Below are 20,358 nucleotides of genomic sequence, written 5' to 3' on the forward strand. Positions count from 1 at the left end.
AGCTGGCCTGCTTATACCTGAGCACTCCAGAGTCTCTTATGCTCTGCACATTGACCAATCACCTCTATACTAGCTGCGCTATACTGAAAAAGAAACTCCTGAAATACACTCTTAATGTGCATTTATGCATGCATACACACATATACAATTTGATTTCTTCCTCTAGGCATGTAGAGGGTTTCAAGTACTAGTGCTCAACTTGCACTGTAGAAATGAAAGAGACAGCTTTTTTGTAACAAATTTAAAAATTATACAATATTATGAGATATAAGAAAATGCAACATAAATAAAAGCTCTCTAAATTCTTGTGCTTTCTTTATTCTTGGACTTTTCCTGGCCTTGGATGCTGCAGATGTAATTCTTCTCTTGCTCCAATCCAATTTGGAAGAGCACATCAAATGGGCTCAAGTCAGGAGTTTCTGCACTGGCCAAGAATGGATTTACTGGCAACCAATTATCTATCATTTTATCAGGGTCAGCTTCTTCAGGATTTGTTCCAAAGGAAGTGGGTAGGAAAAGCTTAGTCACCAACCCCAGGGCAGGCTCTCCAAGTTCAGGCAGTTAACCCACCCTCTATCCTAGAGAGCTAAGAGGAAATCCAGGCTGCATTTAGATGTTTGAAGAGATCTGCCATTCCTGGGGCTGCATGAATATCTGTATGTATATAGCTTTGAGGCAGATGAATGCTATCTGTCATCAACATTTCTGATTTCCAATTCCTTCAATGTGCTTTGAAGTTTAAATTATAGAAACCATAAAATATTTTTCTGGAAAGAAATACAAAAAATCAGGACCAATAGTGTGTTTCCAAATCTTTGAACTGTTTCAGCATATACTTAAAAAATCAAAACAACAAAACAAAAACCAAAACCAAAACCAAAAACCAACCAAACAAACAAAACCCTAAGTGGCAAAAAGTTACTCCAAATAGCTTACTTGAACGTTATGAAGTTTCTCAAATTTGTCAGCAAGATTGCAAGTTTAACTGGGGTATAACAGGCAAAGCCTATTTAAAAAAAAAAGACAAACACTTCAATTGATAAAAGTTTTAAAATGGAAACAAGCTATTAGAATCAGAATCTCTCTTTCCATATCAGAATCAAGAGAAAAAAAATAGTAGTAAGCAAACATCAGAATAGTATGTGAACATATTTGCAGAGATTGATGTCCATGAAAGATAGATTTTTGTAGGGGCATGACAAATATGGTTGCCCTGATCAAAAAAAATATAAAGAGTTTAGTGGTGATGTCGGGGCACAGTGAGAGTTCTCAGCAGGAACCAACACACAGGAGTGAAACAGGAAGGGGCAGCAGGAAGTAGAGCCTTCTCACCAAGAAAAAGACCGGATTCCCTGCTTGCAAGGTTTTAAATGGCATGCCTTTTATCTCTGTGAATTTCAATTAGACTCTGCAATGGGCAAGCCAGGAAAGGAATATTAATGACAGAGGAGGAGAAGGCTGCGTGTTGCTCCTTTCTTCACAGGGCTCCTAAAATAAGAACAAGTGTTTAGGTTATAAGCTTCTAAACACTCATTAGGAAAGTGGTGGTTTATGGGTTAAAATGAACAGCCTGAAATATTTCCATTGTAAAGGTTCTCCTCTCCTCCCATGATCTTCAAAGCAAAGCTAAATTTTACTGTAAACTAGCACAGTCTGTTAGGAAAACAGCACCATCTAGAAAAAAAATTGAACTTTTTTGGTGTCCAACTACCAAATTACATATTTGGCACATTGACTCTGAATGTGAAATAACAGACTGGTAAAAGCATACTAAACTCTCCTCTTTTCCCTTTTATAGTGTCTCGCGTTTATAACAACTTCTGGGAAGAACATAAACGCCAGCTCTGATTTGCCTGAGTAGAATGTATATAAGGTTCAGTCTCAGGTGCAGTACAAAAAGGAAAACTTCTCTCTTTTCTTTTTCATTTGTGTCCTTTTTTTTTTTCCTGTTTAAGTTGCACGGTTGTATTTTATCGCCCCAGATAAAACGGAAGAAAAAACAGACAGATCAAACACAGAATTCTCAAAGTGTATGATGGGATTGGAATTACGAGTCTCTGTCAAGAAAAAGCCCCAAAGGGGGGAAAAACTCACATTGCTCCATCTCGCCACTGTCTGCAGAAGGCAGTGGAAAGGCAGCAGCGGGTCCCTTTGCTCTGGGCTAATGTAAACTTTTTATAGCTCTTAGATTGAGTCTTGATCACCAGGTAAGGAAAATGTCTGGGCAAAGAGATTAGGGGAAAGCATTGCTGAAAGTAGGCAAGAGGTTTCTTAAAGCGTAAAATCAGCATAGGGCCTTCGCTGACCTGCTATAGGAAACTCTCCAGACCTCCTAGCTTGAGAGGAAATTGGTCCTGATTGTGGGAGCGCTGAGGAATGAGAGGTACATCCATAGGGCTAAGGAAATCAAAGAAACTTCCTGCTGTGTAATTTCACGTAACGTACGTTTAACTTGGTCCTGCGTGGATGCGTTGATGACTAAGTAAAGGCGTGATTAGCCCCTTCGCCCTCCAGTGGGAGCCTTATATCTTTACCTCTTCCAGGCAGCCACATCGCTTCACCAGGGATGACATGGGGAACCAGCGGCAGGGAGCAGTCCGCCGGATCTAGGGCCTCTCAAACACATACGGTTCACGGTTCAGCACCCACACTCATCAGCAGCGCCCCCTCCCCCGGAGAGCAGCTCCGGGTGGGGCGTGGGCTCCACTCTTCCACAGTGTTTGGGCAAGCAGCGGTGCTCCAGGGCGCGCTGGGGGTGCCCCGTGCCTCTTCTGGTGTGCTGCCCTAGGCGCCCTGAGAGCAGTGGTGGTCTCTTGGTTTGGAGTTGGGGGTGGGGGTCCACTATTCATGGGAAGCTTGTAGTCCTCCTCCTCAGGCTAGCTCCTCCTCCTCCAGGCGCAGGGCTCGTGCCCGCCTCTGCCTGCGCGCATCGCGGCTCCGCGCCCCCACCCCCTGGCTCCTGCCATCGCTACTCCCTCCTCCTCTTCCTCCTCCTCCGCCCATCACCGCCACTACGGACGCCTTCGCCGCCTACTCCTCGCGCGGCCACAGTTCCTCGCGCTCTGCTTCAGCTTTCACCAGCCCATCCCTTCGCTGCCTGCTCTTTAGGCTGCTGCAGTCTCTCTCTCTCTCTCTCTCTCTCTCTCTCTCTCTCTCTCTCTCTCTCTCTCTCTCTCTCTCTCTCTCTCTCTCTCTCTCTCTCTCTCTCTCTCTCTCTCTCTCTCTCAAGTTTTCTGTCTTCTCAGAATCGGAACCACTATTGGAGGAAAGCATCTACTTCTGCTTGCTGTACAGGTATTGTCGCAGACGTTGGTGGCAGTGGGGGGACCTTTGCCCATTCTCCTGGGCTTCGCTAGCATGACCCCCGCCCCCAACCCAACTCTACATGCTCCCTTAAAACGGAGGCTCAGGGTCTCCTCCGCCCTCCAACCTCCAAAATTTAATTCCGATGTCCCTCCCCAGAAACGTATTTGCAACTACAATAAAAAGCCAAGAACCAGCCCATAGGTAGCATGCTGGCCAGGCTCTTTTAGTCTCCAACTTTGCACACAGTGGCCGTGCTGCCTTTCTGCTTGGCATCTGATCTGAACCCCACGCTCTTTTAGCAGTCTTGGATCCAGAGCAGCTGTCAAAACGCCTAGTTCGCAGCACTTGATTCCTACCTTGCTGCCTTCTGAACATGGATGTGGGCAAATGTGGATGGGCAGGGAGAGTGATTTGGATTTGATTTTCTGTTTCGGGAGCTGAGGGTCTTTGGGGAAAGTGAGGACCGATCGTGATTCACTGTGAAGAAAAGACTAATTGAAAAGTAGGCTGCTTGCTGCCAGCTTTTCCTGCTGTGGTTGCGGAGGTGGTCTTCCCTGAGAGGGCGAGGTATGGAGTAGCCATCTCTCCACCTCTTTTCCACTCACTCCTCCAGTCTAATCCTTCGCAAGCTCGTGTGTCAGTTTAGAGTCCCGGGTGTTGCCATTTCATGTGTGCATAGCAAAACGTTTGCAGAGGATTGGGCTGGGGGAAGTTACTGTCAGGGGCAAAAATAAAAGTGATTAGTAATGTCATCTCGCCATTAAAAAAAAATCATCCTCCCTCAGTCCCTGCACCTCCTAGAAGGGAGTAACGCCCCCTCACAATTGAAATGGCATTCTTTTTGGTTACTTGCATGGTAGGACTGACTGAGAACAATTTTAATTTTATCTTGTTTTTCATCCTTAGCTTCGCAAACAAGGAAGATGAAGACAAAACTGAGCACCTGCAACGCGTTATCTCTGCTGCTTGTTCTCCTGGTGTGGGACCCAGCCAGGTAAGACGCTGTGTTTGATTTCTTTATTTCAATTATAGGCATGACTTTTAAGTGCCATAACTATATCCAGAGTCTTTAAGAAGCTAGGTGGTTTGAGGAATTATTTTTAGTGGGAATGGATTATACAGCAAATTGGCCTACTAAGTGTTTGAAACTCTAAAAAGTTTGCTGATGTTTTTTTAAGCAGCTGAATGTAAAAGCGAACGGGAAATTTTTCTACTTGAAATATTTGGCAGAAGAAGAGACTGCCCTATCTGGAGTATATTAGTGCAGAGAAGCTGTAGTTAAGGTACACATAGTTATAGTAATATCAAAATCTGGTAAAGAAGCCAAATTCTCCTTGGAACAGACAGAAAAGTATCAGCTAAATCATTTAAGTGGTAACTTAGATTTTTTTCTCTTTTCTGTTTTTCTCCTTTGCAGTTTTGTTTTCGATCATTGAGGCTTCTATTGATAACATAGAAAAGCAAACTGATATGTGAGTCTTAAACCTCTAGGTGGAGGCAGTATACAACTTGACAATCACAAACAATAAAACAAAAGCTTGGTTTATGAACCAACTTTTCATCTTATTAATTTACAGATATTTTGTTTTTTCTGCTGGTTAATGATAAAAAGAGTGCTTATTTCAAATCTGTGATTTTTCTTCTGTCCATCATCTACATGGAAAGTTAATTTTATGTCTTAAGTAATTTTAAATTAATTGTAGCCTTTTCTGACTAAAAAAATAGGCAATGGTTATATTTTATTTGATGCATGTAGGAAATGTTTCTAAGCCCAAGAGAAACCAAAATACAAATTTTGTAAGAATTCTCTTGTAGCCATTTACTTTTTAATAAGTATTATATTGTTTTCTTATTCCCTTTAGGAGTTTTGGCAAATTTATGTTCAATGTGTGAAAAGGTATATTTGGAACAGAAAAGAAGTCTATTTAGAAATTGTAAACACCTACTGTAACTGAACACAGACTTTAGAGAGAGAATATGAAATATAATTGAGAAATACTTCTGAGTGAAAATCTTAGCTAAACTCTTATGACTACACTAGTGAACTGGCTTCAAAAATTAGCTTAAGAAACTTTTGAAGTTAGAGTGTATGAATTGATTTACTTATATAACTTGAGGGTGCATATCTGCACACTTTATTATTCCCTCTGGTCTTCAAAACACTAGCTTGAAATTTGTTGCCGACTTCGATGTATTAGGAGTATTGGTAGCTATTGGTACTGAATTCATTTAAAGGTAAATGGTCCCTGCCAGTCATGTGTTATATGATATATGCTGACTAGAATGTAATTATGGGTGGTCATTGGCTTTAAATACATAGATGGTTGATTATCAGTTTTAAGTGTTGAGATTCACCACTGACAGCTTAATTAAATATCACTCTGCTCACTTTCTGCTCTATATTTGACCAATAATGTTCATGCTGGCATTTTATTTTATTATATAAATGATTCTTTTTTTGGGGACAGTAATTTAAATCTCTGAATCATTCTGACAAAAAATGGCAATGAAAGGGGACACTCTGTCTTATAGATTGTTTCTTTGGTACTAAATTGCTGTCACAGAATCATGTCTCTCGCTTTATGACGGAGTAATAATGGAGAAAATCACTGCTTCTAACACTTTGCTGGGGACATTTTAAGACTATTTTTTCTTGCCACAAATTTATCACCAAAGAAAAGGTAACAGGACACTTTCGTCTTTATGTATCTTCTGAGACCACTCAAAGGACCTAGCCCTCTCAGACTCTGTGAGGCTGCATCTCGCTGCTGTCTTCAGATCCCACCTCCATCTCTGGCCACTAGAGCCTGGCAGCCTGCCAGTAGAGTTTCCCTCGTGTCTATATTATACTTGGCCATTGGGTGGAGGTATACCCCAAGTCAGGAAATTACCTTCTTCTAAAAAACGTGAAAGACATAAGAGAAAAATAATGCTATGTATGAGAATGATAGAGAAATTTTGTACTACCAACATGACAGTTTATTTCCCAATAATACTCACAACAACACAGAATCACTAGAAGCCTCTCTATTACATCCGCCTAAATTCAAAACAATCTTGCTGACAATGTCTGCATGTGAGAATCTGTAAACACGGTGTACTCAAAGGAATAGATTTTAAGAGTGTAGTTCATACAGAGTACTAAGTGGTAGAAGTCTGAAAAGTGTTACTGTTATACCTTTGATATCCTACTATTTACTATCCATTTTTAAAACAAGATATTTACCTTCCCCATAAGTTTAGTACAAGAAAATTGTGTCACTAACAGCCAAAGGAGCTTTAAGTTCAGATGAAGAAAGAAGAACATTGTGACACTTAGGCAAACACTGTATGCACATATATAATATATACCAACTTGTACAATTATCTGTTTAGGTTGGTGCTGGCTAACATCCAAGAAGACGAGGCTAAAAATAACATTACCATCTTTACAAGGATTCTAGACAGACTTCTGGATGGTTACGATAATCGGCTTAGACCAGGACTGGGAGGTAAAAATAGTTCTCCTTTATTTTAAACCTTCAAAAAACAATGGCTTTACAAGCTAAAGGTAATATTTTTATTTTAATACATTTCATGCATGGAGAAATTGTCAAGCATTTGAAGTCCCAGATAATGGAAAATAAAAATCACAAAATAAACCTTATTACTTTCCTTTTGCACATGCCTAACATATTTAATACATGCTGCATAGGATGCCCATATCCAATATAGACAGATGTGTGTGTGTGTGTGTGTGTGTGTGTGTAGTTTCCTAATTAATTTATTGGAAATAGCTTGTTTTTTAAGCAGAGGATCTATCTGTTTGCTGGTTTTGATCTGTTGTGCCTGTTAGTAGAAAGGCTTACTACATTAACACTTTTACAGATGCCAGTTTTCAGATCAGCATAGATACATAATAGCAAGAGACATAAAGATGTTTTAAATATGTAGGGGTGATAATCCTGCTTTACAAAGTTGTCATACAGTTGAATTTCAAACTTCAGCAACCATTTTCAAGGAAAAAAAAACCATGTTTTTAAATCCAAGAAATTAAAGGAAAGTAGAGGTGGCTAGTGTACTAAATCTCTTAGCCATCAGAATTGCTAAGTGATGCCAGAGCAACATGAAAGTAGCATAGATATGGAATTGCTACAAATATCCCAAGCCAAAATATTGTTACTCATGTGTTTTAATGTTGTTAAATATTTATTTGTACAGTATAGATATATAACTTAAAACTTTAACTATGAAACTATGTGTGATAAATATGTTCCTGTACACATAGTTATTTAAAGGCTTAATGAATTAAAAAATAAGACAAATTAGCTGGGCATTCCATTCCTGCTAATGATTATTACTGTTACATGGTTGATCCAGCATTAATAATTTTGTAATTCTGCTGATTAGGAATTGTATTAAATTGGGCCTGGTGACACACACCTGTAGTCTCAGCATTTGGGACACAGAGGTAAACTGATCAAGGGTTGAAAGTATAGATTGGTATTTTCCTACATGCCCTGTCCACAAAGCTGCCAGATCAGAGAAGCCTTGTTTCCTTTGATTAACTGTGGATGTACTGTGTCTACTATTTTATAAGTTGATTAGGAATGTTGCATAACAACACATGATAAACAAATGTGTGATCCATAGTAATATTTCAGCAAATTCCGTTTTCCCCTCTTATCCTAGGATCAAAAGAAAACAAACAAACAAACAAAAACAATCAAACAACAACAATAATCCCAAAGTTTCCTAGAATTTGCTTATTCAGGTGCATTTTCCATGTTGAGTCAATTTCCATGCGTCTTTCACTTCAAATGTTCCTTTTTTATTTTGACAGTGCCTTCCATCTGCTGTCTTGGCCTTTGGCTGTAGTATTTCCTGTTACTAGAATGACTTTTATTCCTCTTTTCAGCTAACTGAAAGTCTACCGTTGTGACACTTGTGGTCTTTAGAACAGACCTTCTTAACTGAATTGAAATATTGATATTCAGTTGTCTGCTGAATTTATTTAACAGTTGCTGGTTTCATATTTCACATAGAACTTACTACATATTATCTTTTGTTTAATTATTTCATCTTTATGTGACTCTTGTTACCTTAATAAGATTGTAAGGATGTCATATTATAAATCCTTTGTGATTTCTGCAACTGGATATTGATTTTCATATTACTGCCATAAAATAACTGTTGGTATTTTATTAAGTTTCTGCCACCTAGAAAATGGGAATGCTTGTGCCTGGCTTTGCTTTTACTTAGGAATGCTTAGAGAAGCAATATGACTCATTGAGAGAAGTGAGCCTTTTACCCAAAAGCTTTAACACACCAGCTCTGGTCCTCAGACTTGTGTGAATTTTAAATATTCTTCCTTTGTACATGCATGATTATTATTCATGAAATAAGGTTTATATTACAATTATTTTAAATGTCCAGTATGATGGCATATACAATCACATATCACAAAATGATGTGCCTATAGACAACTATAAAATGAAGATAAATGAAAGCCTGTGAAAATTTAAAATATTACAATCACTTTATATTACAGAATACGTTCTTTTTATTTGTAATTATGTCTATGTCTGAGTGAGTTCCTGTGCACATGAGTTCAGGTATTCTTGGAGGTCAGAGATGTCAGATTCTCCTGGAGTTGGAATCACAGGCAATTTTGAGGGTGCTGGGAAATGAACTCAGGATCTGTATAAGAGTAACATATGCTCTTCACTGACTAACCAGCACTCTAGCTGGAAGTCTTAATCTGAATATGCATATGTTACTTGGAATAGAAAGTTCATGTGTCATATCAGGAAATTAATAAGGCAAGTGATTTCTGTTCAATTCAATAACAATGCACTAAAATGAACACCTTCATCAATGGCTAATTAGATATTTAATCACAAGTGTTATTTTAGTCCTTTTATAACTGTAATATATAAAAATGCTTATAAAAGAGAAGTCAGATTTTAACAGTAAGTTTGAAATGTTATTCACCTATCTTTGCTGTTAGATCTCACTTAGACATGCTGAGATTTGATACTTTTATTGAGAGAGTGAGAGGAATAATGCTCAGTTCTGAGGGAAGGGTAGAATATTGAGATTAAGACACACAGCACAGGCGATTCAATTTATTGTATTGTGCATTTTTAAGGATTTAATATGTAAGGGTAGATTCTTTCTAAAATTTAACTCGGATCATTCCACTTGTCTGGTCAGAGTCCTGTGACCGCACCCTGCCTATCCTGTATTAGACGTATGTGCACCACTGAGGGATCTGTCTTCCAGTCATTCTTTGACCTCAGATCAGGTCTTGCAGACACGTCTTCAGTCACACTGGCATCTCTCCTGTCCTGTGAACACACCAGGGCACCCTGTGGGGTTTTCCTGCTGTTGTTCTCTTTTCATATGGGATATTCTTTGGCATCCCCCACCTTGACCAAGCTACAATATCTGTAGTACAACCATCCCGTCAAGCTTGATCCCCAGGTCCTGGCTTCATTCTTCTGTAGATACTTTCCCTTTAATATATAGGTTAGCTTATTTATTACTATAAGGTTAATTGCTTATTTTGTCTCTTTGAAGACACTTGTAGACTGTGAAGTCTGTAATCTATTGCAAATTTTGCTGCTTGATTTATTGATGAATCTATCTAATCTTGCAGAATAAAATGGCTGAGATAAGCACCTGAGAATCTCTTGAGTGAACTAAATGCATTCTGCTAAATGCATTAACGTTTTAGCATGCAGCAGAAAAAGAATTACCCATACATTTTACTTTGTCTTAAGAGAACTGCAGTGATTATGAAGAGATTACCAGATTGTCATTTCACCATTGACATCAACATATTCTGAGGCGACACTTCAGGTGAATCAGAGCGTTTTTGTTACCAAATTATTCAAAACCTAACGTATTAGCTACAACTCTGAAACAAGCTAAAGTATGATCTGAAATGAGTCTCTTCTCTCACATTCAGCTTGACTTCATATCTGTCAAATGGAGACTGAGTTCTGTTTATCTACCTTTTCTCTCACAGAGATCTTATGTGGCTTAGTTAACTGTAGATCCTTAACAAAGCATAGTGTGGCCTATTGCTGGGGGGAAATCACACAAGTATTATACAAAAACAGAAGCCATCTCTTCCAGGAGTCTGTCTCTCAGGAGGTAGTATTCTTTGAAAACACACAAAGGAAATAATTATAGGTCTTATAAATTTGCAGTCTTGCTTCTTTCTGTGAGTGGAAACCCACAGTATAACTATCTCAAAATCTTGTCATTTAAGAACATTTATTAAAATTATCCAGCACTTGCTAATACATGAATAAAGTTGCCTTTTGGTCTTCATGTTATCCATTGGAGGTAGCCATTTAGGGAAACTGATAGCTCTACTTCTCTGAGAAATCTTTCAAACTGTTGACTAAAAAGGCTAATATTTGTTTTGGACCAATTTTCTGAGGTCACTGGTAGAATGAGTCTGTAGCCAGGACTCACACATTTATGACAGTTAACACTCACAGTGCTCAACGGTGATAAGTATTAGAAATGACGAGCCTTGATGTTTAAATTATGGATGCAGTTTGTGAAATCTAGATTGAGTACCATGCTTAACTGCATTTTGAAAAGTTGTTTTGAAGAGCTCATCTAGTAAATAACTTACCAGCACTCTCTCTTCACGATCTGAAATCCTAAGAAGTGTAACACCTACAGTCAGGAATGTCATGAGGTCAGGGCAATGATGTGAGGTCTGAAGGTCAGTTTCTAAGTTCAGGATTATCCTTAGACTGCAGAGAGATGCATACTAAAATGTTTCCACAGATTGTTTTACTCCGGAATTGATTAAAAAAATAAAACATGAGCTATTCAGGCTATATGGAAAAAATATGTGATGTTTCCCAGCTACTAGAGAGGCCGAACAAGGAGGATCATGAGTTTAAAGTTAATCTAGATGACAGAATGAATTCAGGGCTAACCCATGCTATCTAGAAAGACTATATATTAAATGCAAAAATATAAAGAAGCACAGGGCTGTAGATATACCCTGAGTCAGGGACCGTAGTATGAAAAAGCAAAAAGATTGTCTAAGGCTCATGTGCTTTCAGAAAGACTCAAAGTTTTCTGGTACAGAGAAGGATGCTAAAGGTCTATAGTACATTATATATATGATATACATTATATGTGTATAATATATATATATATTTATATATATATAATGACTGAGATAAACCTTTTCTTTGGGCCATGAGTTCTGCTGTCATAAGATGTTAATATTTGGTATGTTATTCACGCTTTCTTTGGAGTTTTTTTATTTTTAAAATGGAGGTAAAATGAATGGCATGTTTGTCTGTTAGGGGTTTATTCTATTGTGTATATCTGCATCCTTTGTACAGTTTAAGTGAACAGAGAATGAAGTCAATATGTGTAGATATCATCATAGTTACTATTTGCACTACATATGCAGTGCAGACAATATTCAGTATGACACTTGCTGTATATGACATGTGACTTGAAAAACTTGTTAACTTTCAAGCAGATAAAATGTAATATTTTTTGTTTTGTTGTTTTGGTTTTGAGAGAGGGTATTGCTGTTCAGCCTTGGCTGGCCTAAATCTTGCTAGGTAGGACAGTCTGGCCTTGAGTTTGGAGATCTAACTGCTTTTGCCTTCTGCGTCCTGGGATTAAAGGGATGCCCCCAACTGGCCTGAAGATACTAAACAGTGTTAAGGATAGACGATAATTGTGTTTCTTTAAGTCACACAGTTTTACTTTGTCCACATACTTTTGTATGTTTGAAAAGTCTCTGGAGCCGGGCGTGGTGGCGCGCATGCCTTTAATCCCAGCACTCGGGAGGCAGAGGCAGGTGGATCGCTGTGAGTTCGAGGAGGCCAGCCTGGTCTACAAAGTGAGTCCAGGACAGCCAAGGCTACACAGAGAGACTCTGTCTCGAAAAACCAAAAAAAAAAAAAAAAAAAAAAAAAAACCAAAAAAAAAAAAAGAAAAGAAAAGTCTCTGGAAACAAAACCAGTGCACAAAAAAGAAAAGAAAAGAAAAGTAAGTCCCCCTTTTGGTGTTCTTTGTGACTATCTTGAAATAAAGCAACATGGAATCATCAGTTAATGGAAATAGGTTCATTTATGAAACAAGGTTGCATTCACCCAATACATGCTATATAATGTTGATGGTGCTAGCCAAAGCTAAACGAACTACTTGGGTGGTATCTGGAACTTGGATGCAAAACACTTGCCTAGCGATTGCCACTGTGCCTAGTAACAAGAGTAGTCTGTGATTTAAGCATACAGAAACTAAGAGTTAAGACAGGAAAGATAGGCTGCAACTTGTTTGGAAATTAGGCAATTGAGCTGTGCTGTTAGGAAGTTGTAATCTCAGATAGAAACTGTAAACCATAGATGTCGGGGTGGGGGTGTCTCTGCTGCTCTTAAAAGCCTTGAGCTGTGAAGTTTAGCTTTAGGCTCTCCACACATGCAGTTGAGAGTTAGTCCGATGCTTCTGCACAGGAATCTTGTAGTCAAGCATCTGGCCTGCTTTTCCTCAGACTGAGACGCCTAGGGAGGACAACCTTCGGGATAAGCCTGAGGCAGAAGAATTTCAGAGCCTATTTTGTGCTCAGTACCATACCCGCCCATTTCAGTTGGACTAAAGGTGACAGAGAAACCTGCCTTTGAGATTTCAAGAGTGACAAAGTAGGATAAACTGGAGGGATTTCACACAAGGTGGGAGGTAGGTTTCTATAAAAAGCACTTATGCTGGATATCAAGTAAGTTATCATTTCTTCTTTATTTGAAATACTCTGTTGGAGCCTGTGAAGAAAGCCTAAGCCTCTAGCCTCCTGCGGTGCAGTAACACTAGGCAGATGCATACCCTAGACATCATTTCAGTTTTGTTTGGGACTATCTTGGGTCTCTCAGTCTGGTACAGAACCAGTGTACTGATGGATTCATCACAGTGTATTTTATGTTAAACAAAAATGTGATGATGTTATAATAAACATCAGTAATTTGTGGTGTAACTAGAGTGTCTCTTAGCATTTCTGGACACTCTCCCTAACAATACTGTGTATTGTTGTTTACTCACTAGACAGAATGTGCCAAGATAGGCTACTTCAGAAATGGGTGTGAAAGTTCTGCAGTATTTTCCCCAAATTTGTTCTTATGTGCCGTGGCAAGCTTGTGGCTATTGTATAGGAAAGGCTTACTAAATTCATGATAGCAGTGGTGTATGTTAGGCTAGACAGTATTGTGCTTTCACAGGATGACATCATTGGAAGTCAAGACACATAAATATTACCAATGCTTTATTTATTATTATTTTGCCTCTTGGAGGCAAAAACATACCTTACTTAATGGACTTACCTGTTTCTAACACTTAGCTCAAGTGCAGTAAAAGCCTTCCCCACCCCTTGTCAATACCCGATGGATTGAGTGAACATGTGCATGATCTATGCTTTTGTCTTAGTGGTATTTTTTTATTACTTCACCTGAATCATAGTGTAGAAAATCTGAGTCATAGGTGGAGATGGTCCCCTGAATAGATTTAGCAGTTTGCAGTTTATTACTCTTCAAAGGAAAGGATCAAATGAAATTATTTTACTGTTTTGTTTCTTATTGTGAATTGAAGGCATGATATATGAAGACAATGAAGGATTCAAAGATGGTTTTGGTCTCATAGATATGAAATTTGTTTGGATGAGGGGCAGAGCAGACATGTGTGTTACCATCCTGAAAGTGACTATGCACATAACCAAGTTTCACGGAAAGAACAAGCTAATGAAGTCTAGACAAATCAATTACTTTTACTTTTTAACATATAACTGAGCAAATTTCTAGTTACACATAGAGTTCAGTCATTCTTATTAACCAGAGGGTTTTCTGATATTAGTTTAAATGTTGATGGCTCTGTCTTTGTATAAAGTAACATTGTCCTTTTCCCAGTTCTAGATGCTGTTTTTTGAAAATTGCTCCCTTTTCTTCTTAAGAATATTGTAGAATAGTGTGTTTTTCTTTTTGAGCTGGAAGTCTTTCTCTTGGTAAGATAGAGTGAATTCCTGTATGGTGTCTGGTCATCTGAGGTCTAAGAACAGTCGGAACATTGTGACACCCCAAAAACAGATCTTGGTTCGGCTCCAGTAGGTATACATAGTGTTGCTTTCAGAGATTTATTCTTACAGACACTAAGTCAAGTACAATTCCATTAGAAACTTCTGGATAACCCTCACTTACTTTAAAGAAAACATATGTCCTCTCTTGTTTTAATTTGTTTTGATGTACAGGTACATGGAAAAATAGTTAATCATGGAGTGTAAAATAAAAACAAATAATTGAGAAATAATAGATTAAGCAACATGTTTATTTCTTTTGAATTTCTAATTTTTGCTACAATGCAGAATCCCGAAAACCAATTTCTTTTTACCTTGAAATATTCTCATTATTCAAGGTACAGTTCTTTTCATTTACAAGTGATCTTTTCATTTACAAGAGAATGAAATTAACACCTAACATATATTTCATACAGCTCTCATCAAATTTAGGTTACGAACATATTGTAAGATATAGACCTTAACATTCCCATTGGATTTTATAGTAGCTCCCGTTACATACTAGTGTTAATAAGTTTTTTATGTTTATTATGCCCTTAATGAATTCAAAGCCTATCATAGGAAAGCAGGATTTTATCTACATCTTAATTTGAGTGGTAGGTAAAATTTATCTTTAAATCTTTTTAAATAGTTCTTATTGTTTTGATTGGTGTTTAAAGTGTCTTAAAAACAACAAAATGTCTCATATAAAACTCCAAAACTAGTCCTGCCTTAAAAGAAGCCTTTTTTTTTATGAAAAGGAGACAAATGTCTTTATTAAACTCAGACAGTCATCAGCTTTTTAAATGAATAAGTACAAAGTATCCCAGTACCACCTGTGGCAGCATTATTTGTACAGAAGCATTCCAGGATCCTTGAAGAACTTGTTAGATTAAATGCAGTTCAAGATAATTCTCCATCCTGTGTGACTCAGAGAAGCAAAAATGATGAACATTCCTCTTTTAAAATCTAATAAAATGGCCGAATCTTCCATTGCTGACATACAGTTTGCATGGCTATGCATACAACAGAACGGTGAATAAGATAAGACTGTTTTAATCTGTTTGTCAAGATGAGAAACAAAGTCTAAGGATTTCCGTGAGTGTTTCAAGCATTTGGAATTTTGCACAGTGCATCTGGATCCTATCTATAAATAGACAAGCCAAGTTATAGGCCAGGGTTAGAAAAGATGGAAGAAGTGTCATACTTCTATATGTTTCAAAAGGATTCATAATCAATGATGTATCCTAATAACATATCCAAACATTTTGCTTAGATTTTTGTTTTGTGGTGATATCTGAGTAATCTAATATGGATGTGATTAAGCATTCTGGAACAAAGGGAAGCCAGGCCTGATGACACAGACCTGTAGCCCAGCTACTGGAGAGACTGAACAAGAAAGAGTTCAAGGTTGGTCTGGACACCAGAATGAATGCAGGGCTAATCTGTGCTAAGTAACAAGACTATATATTAAACTTAAAAATATAGAGAACTATGGGGCTGGTAATATAGCTCAGTGATGCATAATACTGCGAGTACAATTGCTGGTAAGGAAAAGTATGAAAAATGTCCAAGTTTCATGTGCTTTCAGAAAGATGCATGATATGCATTCAACGTTTTCTGGTACAGAGAGGGACTTCACACATAAACTGTAGGCATAGTTTGGAAGGGAAATACCTGTGTCTTGGGAGACAGTTATAAAGAGCTGGAGGGGTCCTGTTCTACTCCCACTTACATAAGAATACTTTAGAAGCAAAATATGATGAGCTACTACTCAGGTCGTTGTGTTAGAGGTGTATAGTACATTTTTATTTTATGAATTTCTTAGAAGTTGCTACACCAGAATTCAGCAGCCCAGGCATAGAGAATTGTGTTGAATGGAGCAAATTCATTTTTGTTACCATAATTACATACAGAAACTCTTCAGATTCTAAAGAAATGAAATAGTGGACTAAAATACCCGACAGGTTTACAAGGAAGATTAAAATTTGCATACCCAGAAAGGAAGTCTTAATTAAAAGAAAATGGAATTTCAAGGTTGGCGTTTCAGTCGAGTAGAAGGGAATATGGGAGTCTAGATTTAATTAGTTATGTAGGGCATGTAAGGGTAATCACTGAAGCAAAAAAAAAAAAGTGAAACTGGGGATTATACTGGGGAGAATATAAAAAATGATTACATGAGTAAAAAAATACTTGGAGTATTTGGAAACTATATGTTGTAAGCTTCTGTAGAAGCAAGTAATGAGAGGATGAGTGTGAATGTTTTGTGGTCACTGTCAAGGGAATAATAATGAAAATATTAAGAGAATATATCACTTGATACCTGTACATTAAAATAAGGCATCTTTTGATTATGAAGAGCTTTTGACTTAGTACAATTTACAGGATTACAGAATCAATGGTAACTATGCATAAAAGGAAATACATATAGGATCAAAGGAAAGCTGAATAAGAGCCATATTATTAGTAATTCCTATATAAAAGTATATCACCACTATAAAAAGTGGACTTAAAGAGATGCATCAGGCTGGGTGGTGGTGGTGTATGCCTTTAATCTCAGTACTTGGGAGCCAGAGGCAGTCAGATTTCTGAATTCAAGGCCAGCTTGGTTTACAGAGCAAATTCTAGGACATCCAAGGCTATATAGAGAAAAAAACCTGTCTTGAAAAAAATCCAAAAAGAAAAAAAAATAAGGAAAATCAGAATAGCTTTTTAAGTGTGTGTGTGTGAGAGAGAGTGTCTGTGCATGTGTGTGTGTGCATGTGCATGTGTGTGTGCGTGTGCGTGTGCGTGTGTGTGTGTGTGCGTGTGTGTGCGTGTGTGTGTGTGTGTGTGTGTGTGTTAGAGACAGAAAAGATGCCATTCTCTTGGCACTCAGCAATTAAGCTGTGCTGGTTTGGCCAAAGATCACTAAGGTCCTACTCATCTTCTCTCTGCAGTGGGATTATAAGTGTCCACCATTATACTGGGCTTTTTGTGTAGGTGCTGAGTGTTGAACATAGGTCCTTGTACCTTCAGAACAAATACTAACATTGACTGAACTATCTTCTTAGGTCCTAGTGACTGCATCCTTTAAAGCAGAGCATGAGCCAGATGGATCAGTGAACATAACATTGCTCTAACAGAAGGTTCCTTTTAGCCTTCATTCCTTTCAACATCCCACAGAATCTGTAAGGTTCTTGGAGATATTTTTGGCTGTCACCAAGCTTAGGGCTTGACTCATAGCTTTAACAGAGAGGGTCACTTGGGATTTACATTACTATGTGTGAAACACATGGGTGGTGACGTCTCATGGGATCTAGCTGTTGACTCAGGATGGAGGCACTTCCATCTTGGGGCATGTTCATTTGTAACATCACTGGCCTGTCGTGCTTTTTGATGTATCACTGCTCCAGGTTTGGGATTTTGTCATTTTTGGTAGGTGCTTCTAATAGAGGCAGCTCTTTCCCGATGCCACCAGTTGCTGGAGGCAGCTGCAGTTTCAGCTTTTGTTGTCTTTGTCTGGGAACAGCTGGGATGCTAAACAAAATCTATCAGCAGATGAGGAAGTGGGCAGGTGTATGCTTAAGTGAGTAGAACTAAAAGTTAGTGGGGCAGAAAGCAGATGGCTCTTCATGAAAACTTTTCTCCTCTAGGGAGCTGTTCTCTGGCCTGCCATCTCTGTAATTTGCTCACTCACTTACATAGAGTCGTGTGACATTCCGGTGTGTCTGCCTGAGACATTAGAAAATATGATATTCCCAAGTAGATTTTTATCCTGCATGTCTAAAGACAATTGCAAAAAAAAAAAAAAAAAAAAAGAAAAGAAAAAAGAAAAAAAAGAAAAGAAAAAAAAAAGAAAAAGAAAAAGAAAAAGAAAAAGAAAAGGAATGATCTGGCCAGAATTAGAAACAGATCATCCAATATAGGCAAAAGTAGCCTTTGAAGATTAAGTGTGGTATTTAAAAATGTAGTCTACACGAGCTTCATTGTGGGGGTCAGTTTCATATAAACAAGCTTAGTTGTAAGAGGCTCCTGGAGCTGTCCTATTTTCAAAAGGTGACATAAAGATCTCAGACTAAGCTAAGAGCGGTTGTGCATTTCTAGGATCCCAGTGCTTAGAAACTTCAAGGAGGATGGCCAGGGCAACACATTAAATACCATGCTTAGAAACTTCAGGGAGGATGGCCAGGGCAACACATTAAATACCATGCCAAGAGTACATGAACAAGAGAAAGTCATCTTTTTTTAGTATTTAATTTTATCCCTTCTTGTTTTTCTTTAATTATTCTTGTCATGTTTATACATACATATAAATATATTAATGCAACTCCCTGAGTCTATGTAATATTTCTAGTATGTAGTGTGCATATGTTACTAAGGTTGACTACTGGTATTGGACAACTAACTAGGGTGCTCATGTGTAGGGAAGACTTATTCTCCCTCTCTCAGCTGTCAAGAATTGCTGGCAGCTCTTCACAATTTCAGGATTTGTTTATTATTATTATTATTATTATTGTTGTTGTTGTTGTTGTTATTGTTGTTGTTATTGTTATTATTATTATTATTATCATTATCATTATTATTATCATTCCTTTGAGAATGTCTGAGTTTTGATCACGTTTACCCTCTCCCACAACTCTTTTCAGATTCACTTCCTTTCTATTCTCACACAACTTTTTGCTTCTTTTCCTCCATTAAGGATAAATTGTGCTGCTCAATATTTTTGAATGCATGGCCTTTCACTGCGGCGTGGTCAGCTTGTAGGTGCTATACTATTAAGGAGAACTGACCCCTTCCTGTCTTAGCAGCTATCTGTTGCCTATAGCTCCTTGACTAGAGGTAGAGCTTCCTGTCTAACAGTCCTCTCTGTGCTGATCCCAGGACCTCTATGGGGGCTCCAGAACCACAATAGTTAGCTAAACTGTAAGGGAGAGATCACTCAATAATTCTGTGCCTGCTATCAAGAGCAAGCTTTCCCTTGCAACTGATTTCCACCTTTAGGTTATAGTTTTATGGAGGTAGGAAGATAATCTGGGAAAATGAGTGTGTACCTTAGAGTGGCATATTTTAACCCTCAATAGATAGGGATGTTTTTTAGGAAAGAAAGATGATGTACATTGTTTGGTAATCAAAAAAGTAGTGTCCATACCTGCCAGCTGTATTGTTTCTCCAGCAGAAGCATTATGAAACCTATTTGTAATTAGTTTTCTGTTCTGTAAAATGGGCATGAGTCACTTGGGTGGTGTGAATTGGATTATGTCTTCTGGCTTCGCCATCCTGCTCTCTAACAAGCTCTTCTGTGATTCCTGTGCCATTAGTCTCGGCCCACACTTTGAAAATGGGGAAGTGCCTCATGCTGCCAAGGGCTGAGATAAAAGAAGGGCTGCACTGCATTTTACAATCCCACGAGGCCTCCAGAAAAAAATATGACGTGGATACAGAGGTGCATTATGCACTTTTAAAATGTCATTATTTTTGTTTTCAATATCTCTTCTATTTCTAAAAGTTTGTGCTGCTAGTCTTCATCTTCATCAGAATATGGTCATAGATATATTTATTTTCTATGCTAATATTTTGTAAAATGTTGGTAGCTATTAGACTTATCATTAGTTTAGACTTATCATTAGTATACTATAAAATATACTCTGTCCAGTCATAAATACACTTTAGTTATGTAATACACTACAATTGACATATATATATGTGTGTGTGTGTGTACATATGTACATACATATACAATACATATACATATATATTGGAAAAACTGAAGTGAATATTACTGAGGCTGAAGACATGGCTTAGGTAGCAAGGCTTGCCTAGCATACACAGTGTTGTTGGTTAGATAGCCAGCACCAGGTAAACCAGGCAATTTAACATACCCCTGCAATCCTGGCTCTTGAAAGCTAGAAGCAGAAGAAGCAGAAGTTCAAGGTAATTCTTTAGTATATAATTACTTCAAAACCAGCTTGGACTACACGAGATCCTGTTTGAAGTATAATAGTATG

General features: G+C 38.0%; 1 protein-coding gene across 2 annotated transcripts in view; it reads left to right on the forward strand.

Annotated features, from left to right (window-relative positions):
- The first annotated feature begins 3,155 nt into the window (after window positions 1-3,155).
- The window catches only part of GABRA2 (gamma-aminobutyric acid type A receptor subunit alpha2), a 124,416-nt gene continuing 107,213 nt past the window's right edge, over window positions 3,156-20,358 (forward strand). The window contains exons 1-3 of one of the 2 annotated variants that reach the window (XM_084797283.1): window positions 3,156-3,294; window positions 4,213-4,300; window positions 6,682-6,797. In XM_084797283.1, the coding sequence (XP_084653409.1) occupies window positions 4,230-4,300; window positions 6,682-6,797 (187 nt within the window). In that variant the 5' untranslated portion in view covers window positions 3,156-3,294; window positions 4,213-4,229. Of the gene's footprint in view, window positions 3,295-3,660; window positions 3,874-4,212; window positions 4,301-6,681; window positions 6,798-20,358 lie in introns of those variants that run through there. The other variant, XM_084797284.1, reaches the window with a different exon arrangement.

This window comes from Acomys minous (assembly GCF_964271855.1).
Source record: "Acomys minous genome assembly, chromosome: 10".
NCBI classification, from domain to species: Eukaryota; Metazoa; Chordata; class Mammalia; order Rodentia; family Muridae; genus Acomys; species Acomys minous.